Below are 12112 nucleotides of genomic sequence, written 5' to 3' on the forward strand. Positions count from 1 at the left end.
AATTAAGTGGCTCATTGGTTTTCAGTATCCTTTTGCATTTTGATTTGGCACTAAGGTGAATTATTGGGAAACAATTTGACCTCTTCAAGTATGTGTGCTAGCTAAGTAAAATATGCTCAAATGGTTACAGCAAAAATTAAAGGCTGAATGAGAAGCACTTAAAGGATAGCAAAAATTGTGTTTTTATCATTGTAATTTTTCTCTGGCTGCTGAGCACTGGAAGAATCCTTTGAAAATGGTGGCTTTTAGCAAAATGCCTGATTAGTGCTTTTAATAATACAAGCCAAAAATAATATTAAATGAATGATGAATATTCTGCCCGGTATGAACGGGAGGCGGTGTTTCTTATAATAACATTTTAACCTGATGCAAGATCCCCTGATCTGTTACATGGTACAACAGATACCAACAAAGGACACTATCTACACTGTATTTTACCTTTGAGAACTAATGGCCTGAAACTGACAAGGTTGGAATTACTTCTGTACTACCACCTAGATAATAAGGACGATTCATGGAATTGTTGAGAACAAACTGCATCAAACCCATCGCGTTGCCTTCTACAACATGGTTCCGAGCCTTGATGACAGGAGAGAAGCAGCTGATGCAGCTCATCTTAAAGCTTTAAACGAATCTCCCGTGATGGAAGGAACAGAAATGTAGTTTTGGTGAAAGCTGGAGGATAGGTGTGTGCTGGTTGGAAAACTAAAACCCTAAGGAGAACAATTAGCAGTGCTTCTGAATTAGTACTAGAAGACAAGTAAGTAGTACCGGTCCTGGCTACATGTCTATTTGTTCTTTTAACTAACGACACAAATGCTTAGCTGGAACATAGTTATTGTATTTGATGATGATGGAAACCATGGAGGGACCAAGAGGTCTTGGCCAGCCACTTTGGATATGAAGATCGGACTTGGAAAAACTACTGACAAACCGTAGAAACGCCGTAGGTGTAAAAAGAAAAAAACAAACCAAATCCTCCCCCAAAAACCCCAACCCCTGCGTGGCGGCCGCAGCAGCCAGCCGGGGCTCCCCAGCTCGGCCCAGCCAGGCCGAGGCGATTTTTTCTTCCGTGTCGCTTGTAACCACGGCGGGCTGGCAGCGGGGACCGGCCGGGACCCCCTAAAGGGCTCATCCCGTCCCGGGAGGGCTGTGAGGATGCCTCTGTGCGGAGGCGGCCATGCCGGGCCGTGCCGGGCGCTGGGGGCGGGCCGAGGCGCGGCGCGGCGGCGCCATCTCAGCGCGCCCGGCGGGGAGGCGGAAGCAGCCCTATGGCCGCTGCCTGGTGCCGGGCGCTGCGCGCTGCCCGCGTCCCCTGCCGCGGGGCTTGCGCCGCTTCGTCCTCCGGCTCCGCGGTGAGTGCAGCGGGAACTCCACGCCCAGCGGCCCAGCCTGGGCAGCGGGCCCGCCTGCCTCCGGGGCGCCTCTGGGGCTCGGAGAGCCCCGCCACGCTGCCCGGCACGCTGGGGAGTGGGGCTGGGGGAGACCCGCTGGGCGCTGCCGTGAAGCCCTCCCTGGCTGGTGCAAGCTGGGGGCTGCTGCGGCGTAGGGGGGCTCCCGGAGCGAGGGGGGAATATGGGGCGGTGCCCCTACATCGGAGCAAGCGGCCAGCAAGCGGGGTGGTGTGGAGCCGCCGGCACAGCCCCAGCTGCTCCCGGCCGTTCTCCTTCTGTGCTGCCAGCCCTGCGCGGCGTGCCGGCGGTGCTGCCAGGGGAAAGGCTGCTGGGTCCCGGCCCGGGGGCTCTCGTATTCGTGACCTGGTGGTGAAAATTCAGGTGGCTTCTGGCCGCCGGGTGTGCTGCAGGTGGCGGAGTAACGGCTCGTGCAAGCAGGTGCGTGGGTCATGGTTTTGGTTGGGAGGGTATTCAGGGAAATGCTGATTGCGCTGAGGACCTTGAAAATCAGGTAACCTGAACCCGATTTTCAAAAGCCTCCAAATTATTGAACAGGGTTTTGGTTTAGTTTACTGTGAGCCCTGATCTATTTATTTATTTATTAAGGTTTAAGTTCAACCACACTTAATGGTTTCTAAACAAAGTGCCCTCTGGGGTCGCTTTAAAATAGGCCAGGTAGTTTCAAGCCAGCCTGGCTGTGAACCAGGCTCCTTTAGGGAGAGTTTGTGCACAAGAAGTTTTTTTGCACCAGTACTGAAATTATCTCGGAGCACAGGTTGGTTCATGCTTGTTAACTTTCTCCACAAAAACTGCCGGTTTGGTACCACAACCGCAGCGCTCTGGTGAATATGTGTGTCCTTGTTTTCTTTTTTATTAGTCCTCAAGCTCCAGGGATGAGGTGCTACAGGACAAACGTGCCCGGATCCTTTCGCGAGGGCTGCCAAAGCAAAAGCCCATAGAAGGAGTTAAGCAGGTGCTGGTTGTGGCTTCTGGAAAAGGGGGAGTTGGGAAATCAACAGCAGCAGGTAAGATTTTTCTTCTTTTTGTGCAGTCTGTTGTGTTTTTATTGTTTTGTAATAGATGTATAAATATTTATATGCTAATGTGTCTTTTGAATTGCGTTCAGCTGGCAGCAATAAAGCCTGACAGATCACTAAGCTTTATTTCAGTGCTTCAAAGAAATGTGCTTTGATACTCTCCCTCTTCCCTTCTACCCCCACCTGGTATTATGTAAGTAACATTGAAGCTTTTTGTTGCAAAAAACATTGGCTTTTTTGTTTGTTTGTTTTTTAATACTTGTATGCTTTATAATATTTCCCAAGGAGTATTTGGGCAGTAGTGTAATCTTCTAATTAAGTCCCACTAACAGCTCTTAACCTCTGTGAAGTCTCATTGCAGCCTTTGAAAATCCATACAGGTACAGAGGTCTTCAGTTTAGGAACCGTTTGTGCCAAGTGGGTGCCAATTGAGCAGGCAGCTTTGAAATAATGTACTTGTAACAGTGCAGTGCTGTCCTGGGACAGGCTGCTTTTTTGACATAAGAGTAAGCTGAGGTGGAGGGAATTACACACTGGTGTATTGGTACCGTTCCTCCTTCACTAGCAGACTAGGTGTACTTGCACAATGCTCCACTGCGTTGCTATAGACATTAGGGGATATCAATATGTTAGTATTTAGAAGGTTTAAGTATCAGGTCACTGTCCAGTCTTCTCAACTATTTGTGAAGACTTCTCATAACGAGAGATGAAACAGTAGTGATAAACCATGCAAAGTGATAAGAACCTGTTGGGTTATGTTGAACTCCTGACTTCTCTTGTCTGTGCTCTTAGGCTTTGAATTCAAGTTTTTCTAATTGTAGGTTCCTAAGTCATAGAACAAGATGGTACATGGGTTACTAGTGTTGTATAAATTTGCCTGAAATTCAACGAAGATGACACTGAAGGTAACGTAAAAGATCTCTAAAGTTTTATGAACTTGTTTAAAAACAAATTTACTCGGATTGGGAAAGGAGAGTCATTCTTCAGTTGTGTGTTGTCTACTTGCACAGTCTTCTGTTCATCTCCATTTGCTGTGAATAACACATTGATGTAATTCTTAATTTCTTACTTTGTAGTTTGTATTTCAGCCATGCTTGAATAGGACTGGCTGGCTAACAAATTCTAGAACAGACAAATATGTTACCCATAGTGAAAGCAACTGTACTTAAGGGAAATAGAAGTATTGAATGCATTTTTTCCTATACATAGGACACACATTTAATATCCTATACCTAGGATACATGTGTCTGTATGTATATAGTGTACACGTTCCTGTGTGAAGACATTCAAAACAGTCGATGCTTCTGTTACTTAATGATATAAGGTTGGTGGTTATAATTTGTTGGTGGGTTCTATCAGGTTAATGAAAATATTGAATAGCTATTTGTATGTCAACAGATTGACAAACTGAACGTAATCTGAACAATACATTATCACCCTCACTTTTACAAACAAATGTGCTGATTTAAGTTCCACTAACTGGTTTCTGTATGTAGTTTGTCCATATGTTTGTAATCTGTATTTGATTTCTACATAAAGTACAACAGGTATAAGAACCTTTAAAGAGGTGGGAGTTCTTATCCATTTGCTTAAAAATAAAGTAGGATTCAACAGACATTAAATAAGAGAGCTAAGTGATTATTCAAATGTTAGCGTATGGAACAACCTATTGTTAATGAATACATTTATTTATAGTACTGAGAATAAAGAGGAATCTAGAGTCGTCTTTAAAATAAGAAAGCCTTAAATGGTTCAGATGAGCAATTGAAGATCAAGTAACATGTATGGGGAAAAAAGTAATAGAGGCTTATGGGGAATGTGCTTGGTGACAACTCTGCTGACACAGTTTGAGAGCAAGAGTTGGAAAAGGAAGGAGGGTGGTAATTAGAGGTGGTATACACCTCTTAATTCCTAAAGCACCACATAACGTATTGTCAGCCTTATCTGCATCCCTCTGAAACGCTGTCAAGGCTGTTCATATTCCTTTCCCTCTATGGGTTTGCGTTTCAGTTGTTCCAGATCTCCCTGTCAAGATGAGTGGTTATGTATTAGGGTCAAGTTTGTCAGGGGCATTATTCAACTGATCATTGTGTTTCTTTTGAGTAATTCTTTTTGCCTGTCACATACAGCTTTAATATTACATTCTTTGTTGCTTTTTGTGCTTTTGAAATCAATGGAGTCACTGATTAAAAGAAGAAATTGTTTTATAGGAAGAAGTATTTTTCAGTCTGTGTTTAGATGCTTTTGGTTGTTTTGGTAATCTCTGTCGAGTAAGAGTTTTTTTGTTTGCTTGATTTCTGTCTCGTTCCTCTACTTGTACTTCCTGTCAAGTCACTCTTTTACCAGTGTTCTGCTAGATTTCCTCAATCCAACTGAAGCTTTCAATTTCTTTTTCCTTTTCTTTTCTGCCCCCTCTTTATACATAACTCTAAGTTGAGAGCATGGTAGAAAATTCATCTTGTCATGTGAAGAGTTCAAAGTGTAGGCTTGAAAGAGTAGAAGCTTCTTATTTACTGAAACTTGTGTTGTTTTCAACTGTGTAAGTGGGGGAATAAATAATAAAAGAATAATAAAAACAAAATAAAGCGGATAAAATAAAAACTGTGGAAAATTAATTTTTACAGTTAATTCTTTGAACAGCAGGATTAACAACTATTGATACTTTGTTTTGAACTTTGAGACACATCCAGCAAAGGCTACTGGGATGAGATTTTTCATTATTGTTCAGGAAAACTGATAAAGCCAATGCGTTGCCAAATGTAATTATTTTTTTCCTCTTGTATGTTTTTATTCTGCAGGCAGGATATACTGTTGTTGAAACTCACCCTTTCAAGGTAGAGATTAAAATCCCCATCTATTTATCTAAGCAGTGTAGATGCAAATGTGTGCTTTGGCAAGCAGGTTGATAACATTTGTTCTCTCTTGCAGGACTAACATAATGTTTTCTGGTAGTGGACCTTCTGTACAAGTTAAGCTATTTTGGTGACTAGGGAGATCTAACTATTTCAAAATTAACTTTCAGAAAGAGTTTATCTGAGTTATCTGTTATTGATGATGTAGCTTAACTGTGCCACAAATGTGGATGCACTCAGATGGCTCCGTATATGTCTGATCTTGGGCGAAGCACTTTTATTGGTGGTGTTAGCTCAATATTCAGTGAATTCAACTGTGCTGCTCCTATGGCCACTGGGGGTTTGGAAGTTAAAAAGTCTAAACTAATAAACCATCCTAGACTTGCACTGACATCAAGAAGACTAACTCAGAATCTCCTTATGTGTCTTTCTGGATACTGGTTGGCTTGTGTAGGATGGGCAGAGACTGCTTGCGTTGTGCTATGAAGTTTTGGGGTGGTGGGAGGAAGTACTGGACTTCTCAAATGTATATGTTCTACTGCCCTGCAGTCCTGATTACACTGGGATTTCATTGTGAGGGCCCATGTGAACGTGTAGGGTTGGGTTAGGGTCCTGTGCTACATTTCTAAACCCTCTTGGAACTGATGGTAATACAAAGACAACTGAATGCAAGAATCAGCTGGGATTCAAAAGGGTACCTTGTGTCCAGCCAGATATCCATCTAATAAACTCAGACTTTCCCACTATATTATTTTCACTGACTTCCCTATATTATTTTCACTGACTTCCTTCTTTTCGTTTAGTAGTCGAATACCCTTTATTGAAGAAGCATTGTGGATCATACTTTAATTTTATACGTGGTAATTCTATGTAGACAAGAAGGTAGACGTATGAAGCTGTCCAGGTTTTGGATGAGATAATTGCTTTCATATTGGCTGGACCAGTGACGTGTTGTGGATGTAGGAGAAAGATAATTCTGATGACGCACGATAGTTTAGCTGTTGCAGAGCTGTGCTCACACATCGCCAAGGACTTTGCAGCCACTCACTGGTACTGCCCTGCCAGCGGAGAGGCTGGGGGAGCCCCAGGAGCTGGGCGGGCACAGAGCCAGCACAGCTGACCCAGACTGGCTGCAGGGATGTCCCACACCTTATGGCCTTGTGATGAGTAATAAAACTGGGGGAGTTGGCTGGGGAGGCTGCAGCTTGTTGGGGTCTGGCTGGACATCATTTGGCAGGTGGTGAGCGATTGCACTGTGCATCACTTGTTTTGTATATGTATTTTTATTATTACTATTATTGAATTTCCCTTCCTATTCTGTCCTATTAAACCGTATTTATCTTATCCTAGGAGTTTTACCTTTTTCCCCTGTTTATGTCCACCATCCCACTCAGTTTGGTGCTTAGCTGCCTGCTGGGTTAAACAACAACAAAAGTCATAGACTTATGAAGACAGTATGTGGAGTAACTTGCTGCTTCCTTTGTGCCTCTTCAAACACGAATTGCAGTTGTGTTATTTATTTAATCATTGGTTTGCATGTTTGTTGTCTTAGCTGTGATTTGTAGATCAGTCTCCAAGGTTCAGAAGATAAATTTTCTCTGCTTGGTTCAGGGGATAGTTAATCAAGCATCTACTTAAATTGCAAGCTGAAGAATAAAATCCCTATTGCTTTATCAGTTTAGGAGTGAACAGAGCATGTGTGTGCCTTACAGAGAGCTGTATAATCTTCCTTGCTAACCTCCTTGCTTTTTTGCTTAAAGAAATTTACCTCTTTCCATACTGCGTTGTTTAAGGTGGGAATGTTTCCACGGTTTGTTCTCAGTAACCTCATACTCTTCCAGTAGAAGAGTCTGGCTGCAGCTTATCTTTCTTAAAATTCTCTGTCATCTGAGATACAACAACATGTAAAGAAGGAAAAAAACTTACATGCAAAAGTTGTTGTTTTTTTTTAAACATGTTACTGTTTGGAGTATAATGCCTACTGTTTGGTTATATTGATATTTCTAGGAGATCTTCCAAAAGGTAGTTGAAACGGGTGAACCATTAAAAGGTGCTATTTCTTCTATGTGCTTTCTAGTTACAGGAGTTAAATATTGATTGAAACGCTTTAAACAGAGCTGTAAACAAACTGTTGGATTTGTTAATTGCTCCATCCTGTTACTTTGTTTCTTTAGTTGCTACAGGTGCTTTCAGGGTACATGAGACTATTTTCTGACATACAAATCGAGCAAAAAGCATACATTGCACCTTCTTAGAGAAAATTTCTATTTTGATATATCATGAGAAATTGAAAAAAAGGGTATAAGCATATTTCTGGTCACAGTAGTTTAATAGTTTAGGTCAATGCTTATTTAATCTCTATCTTAAAAAAAAAATAAAAAATAACTAGAGACGATGGTGAGGTTAGCTATGGTGGAATCATTTTTATTGTTATGGTAGTGTCTAGTTCCAAGAGTCAACAGTGATTTTTCTTAACATTATCCTTTGGCAAAATGCTTAGATTATAATTTAACCTCAGCGTCCTGTAGAAATTTAGAGTTTGTAAGTTTTTGCAGGTTAGTGTGAGGTCGTTAGCAAGCATGGATTGAAATGTGAGTGCTGCTGCCACTGAAACTAGTAATGCTGCAGAGGTGTAAGAAGCTAAAAATCAAGATGATGAATGTGATTATTAAGCAAGTGTGATTTATCTTTGTTTTTTCTTGTTAAAAACCACAACAATCTCAATATTTAGAAAGTAAATTCTATTGCACTTAATCTTTTTTTTTTTTTCCTTCTTTTTCTTGCAGTAAATATAGCCCTTGCCCTAGCAGCAAATGATTCGGTAGGTGAAGATCTAATTATCTGCCTTAATGTTAAACAAGTGTGTAAGTCATAAATAAAATGGTTACTGCTGGGGGCAGTCACATACATAAAATCTAAGTATTTATTCTGGCAGTTAATTTTTTTATTTGTTTTTATGGACTTCTGAGTTTATGTAAACTTGTTTATATTGTACAGCATGATGAACGACTCAGCTCTCATCCTTCTTTGGGTTCGGTTTCGCTGTGCACTTTCCACTGTGTCTCTCTGATTTCAACTGCAATTCTGCAAGGATGTGTAGATTTACTAGAGGATGTTTGTGCAGGTTGGAGATGCATAATAAATAAATTCTATCACTTCAGAGTACTGACTTGGAAAAAATGAGTAATTGTTGGGTGGTGTCCAAAGTATTATTTGTAGCTGTACAGATTTATTTTTTCAGGATAAATTTATGTATAAAAATACTTGAAATATAAAGGGCTGGGGGGGGGGGGAAGGAGCTGTATATCTTTTGTGAAGCTTGGAAATCTATTTTTTCTGTAACAAAATATCGTTGCCCAGTTTGGTATTGCAAAACCCAAAATGTTAATTAGACCGAATATAAACAGTGGGACCTATTTAATGTTAAAAAAACAAGGTGTCTTCATTACATTCACCTGATGCTTCCATTGTGTACATTGATATATAAGTAAACTTTGAAGCAAGTTTTTTCATGATTTCCTATGGAAGGGTATATAAAACAAATTTTGTACTCATAAAGTATGAATCCCCAAATAGCTAGTAAATACAAAATAAAAGTGTAGCCTTTAGAAGAGTATTTCACAAAGGTTTTCAGTGAAGCTTTTAATGTATGATGAAAGTTCACATTTATTGATAATCTTATGCAAGGGCCAAGAAAGGTAAGTGAGGAAGCACCTCATTCAGATGAGTTATTACTATCTAGGAATACATAGTAAGCATGGCTTTGGAATCTTGTCGCAGTCAACTTTAACAGGGAGTTACTTGTTCGGATTCTCAAATGACACTTGGAAAGTGCTTCATAGTTGATGTTGTGTAACATAGAAATCATTTACAAAGTGATATAAAACAAGGTATTCACAAGTACTTTGACCTGGTAAACGTAGCATCCTTTTCTTCTTGTATTGTAAAAGACGAGTAAAATGAAATAGGAGTGAAGTTTGCATGCATTCTGCACACTTCCTGTAACAATTTGTAAAAGGTTTTTTAAAGATTTCCATAAAATCAATCATACTTGATAAGAAGTGTTTAAGCTGTTATATGAAATGTGTGCTGTTTGTAATGGCAACTGATCTTGATATTTCACAGTTTTTAATTCTGTGTTTTAAATAGGCTGCTGGAGTAATTTGATTTTGGAGAAAAATCTGTCATCTTGAAAAGCAAAACTGCTTGAATGGTTCCTTCTAATTAACTTTAAAACATGGCATTTGCTGTAATGCTTTTCCAAAATAAATGTGATCCTGCGAGGAGTTCTGTGCTGTGGCATGGTCACTGAGTAGCTCCATGGAAACCATGTCTACTAATTGCACATAACTGTCGGTACTGGCTAAGATACTTGTAAAGCATGTAAATAAGACACCATAGCCAAACAATTGAAGAGGTTGTTACTGGAGTTATTAGGCAAATCAGAGCTGAGAATAATTATAAACGAAATTGAGCCAAGAAAGTTAAGTTATAAAATGCACTAGACACTTCTGACGTTAAGATTACATGGTGGTGTGAAATTGGAGGCCAGAGTCTGGTGGATGTTAAGCAATGAAAAGCAGATGAAAGTGTTGTGACTTGCATGAACTGATGGCTACAATCTAACAAGGTGCTGCTCTTCATTTGTCTCTTCATTTGTTCTTCATTGATGTAGTTATGGGATGTAAAACATGAAAGTAAGTTGAAGTGAAGGAACTCAATTCTTGTTTGTTCGTTCATGCACGGATATCTGTTTTTTATATAAAATGACGACATATATGTTTGTGTTCAACCTTCGGGCTTGAATTTGCTGGTGTTATCATTTGTTAGCTCCCATTGATTTCAAGTCAGTAGTTTTGTGAGTTAAAAATTGTGAAATGAGTATCTCTGGGACCTTGATCCAGGCTGGGATTGTTCATTGCTCTCAGCTGTAGGGATCCCACTAATGTTCAGTTTCGTTACAGTGAAATAAATAAGGAGGCTGTTTTCCAGAGTTCACTGGTGCCTCCTGCTGAAGTTTATAGTGAATTTCTTTGACCTCAGATATGCAGCAGTGGCCTCTTCATTTTATTGTTAATAACTAATGATTGTGCATTGCCTTCCTGTGGTTTTCTTTCCCTTTATTACTGTCCTAAGTTCACCTGTTTCTTAGGAGATGGTAATGAGTGTGGTAGTAGATCAGGCCTTCAGCAGCAGCCTCCCGCAACTTCATGACAGTGCTTATGTCTCTTATAAGCAAAATAGAGATTTATAGAAACTGATGCTTGAGCGTGATGTATCGTTTAAAGCAAAAAAGAAAGGACTTGAGTAGAAAGGTCACCGTGATGATAAAGGTTTGTGGTTTGATTCTTTCATTAAATACAGTCTTTCTCTGTTACAAATTCAATGTTTATAACTAGATTTTCAAAGTAACTATTATATTGGACCTAAATGACTTTAAAAATACATTGTCTTCTGATCTTTCAAGTGTTATTCTTCTAAGATTATACAGGTCACAGGCTACTGAGAACAACTGTTTCTGGGGAGGGAGATGTGTGGAAGATGCTTTCAGAGGAGATTGGATTAGAGTAGATTCTTGCTGCTTTTAGTAACAGCTTTGACGCCTTATTGTTGTTTGATAGTGTAATAAGTTGGAAACAGATTAACAATCAAAGCATGAAGGAATTTCTTGTCTTCTTGATAAAAGAAAGCTTCCTTCCATCGTCTCTTGAAAGTCTGGTTTATACAGCTTTAAAAAAAAAAAAAGGGAACTACTGTTTTTATAAATAAGTAGCTGATTTTTTTTTAACGTGGAAGCTTTTTCAGGTATTACAATGGTAGTCCTAAGTATTAAGGAGTCGACAGAGCCTTGGATGTTGTCATTGGCACTGTTTGTTGGCAGAGCCAGGATTAGAATTGAGGAGCTGGAGTCCTGCATGCTGATGCTCAGGCTGCTTGGCACATTTTTACCCGTATGGTTTCGGAGTAAATAACTCTGAGACAGGATTTCATTTAGATACCTAGATACCATGTCCAAGTAGTGTGTGTTGGGGATTTATTTTTTTTCCTTTTTGATGCAAGGCCAAGGAGATGAGCAGGGCAGCCTCTTAACACTTTCTGGATTGTTAGACTTTGGTGCCCTGGGTTACCTCTTGTGGATGGATTGGTTAAGATTTGTGTAAACTCTTGTGCCTGTACCAAGATCTATAAATCATACAGTTTTCTTTTTATGTTAAGAAATAACTGAAGTTTTGCTCCTGTGTCCTATTTTTAATTGCTTGCTTAGTTTGGTGGCGGATTTTTTTGTTCTTTTGATGTGCCAGCAGTCATTTGTGCTCTCATAGGAGCACTTGAGAAGAATTTTTGGGTTTTGTGCCAGGACAAATCATATTCAGACTAGAATGACTATTTATGAAGGCTGCCTGGCCAGAGACGATTTATTATAGTAGAAACAAGTTGAATTAATAGATGCCAGCAATAATAGGATAGAGATTGCTTGTTTATGAACAGAGTATTTTAGTGAGCAAACACCAGCTGTGCATGACTAAGGATGGCACAAATCCAGTTGGGAGGCTGCATGCTTGTGCTGTCACTGCGAGGCAAGTTCCCTTGTCAGCTTTCTTCTGACTCTCTTTTTCTTTCCAAGAAGATGTATGTTTTTCACTGTAGGGTGAAATGATTTTTGTGTTGTGAAGGACAGAGCAGCAAGCAGTAAAATCACACGGAACAGATCAGCAGGTAAGCGTAAGCAAATGGCTTCTGCCCAGAGCAGTTAGGGCAGGTGATGAGTGGCAAACATCACTTTAATGCCTTGTAGCCCAGCCCTGGGTTACAGGTTACAGGACTGGAT

General features: G+C 40.2%; 1 protein-coding gene across 4 annotated transcripts in view; it reads left to right on the forward strand.

Moving 5' to 3' along the window:
• Positions 1–1196: 1196 nt before the first annotated feature.
• Positions 1197–12112, forward strand: part of NUBPL (NUBP iron-sulfur cluster assembly factor, mitochondrial) — an 89119-nt gene continuing 78203 nt past the window's right edge. For 2 of the 4 annotated variants that reach the window (XM_027458184.3, XM_038179961.2), the window contains exons 1-3: positions 1197–1355; positions 2272–2419; positions 8070–8104. In XM_027458184.3, the coding sequence (XP_027313985.3) occupies positions 1272–1355; positions 2272–2419; positions 8070–8104 (267 nt within the window). In that variant the 5' untranslated portion in view covers positions 1197–1271. Of the gene's footprint in view, positions 1356–2271; positions 2420–2563; positions 2625–3252; positions 3337–5229; positions 5266–7290; positions 7334–8069; positions 8105–12112 lie in introns of those variants that run through there. The other 2 variants (XM_038179960.2, XM_038179962.2) reach the window with 2 other exon arrangements.

Source organism: Anas platyrhynchos, chromosome 5 (assembly GCF_047663525.1).
Source record: "Anas platyrhynchos isolate ZD024472 breed Pekin duck chromosome 5, IASCAAS_PekinDuck_T2T, whole genome shotgun sequence".
Classification (NCBI taxonomy): domain Eukaryota; kingdom Metazoa; phylum Chordata; class Aves; order Anseriformes; family Anatidae; genus Anas; species Anas platyrhynchos.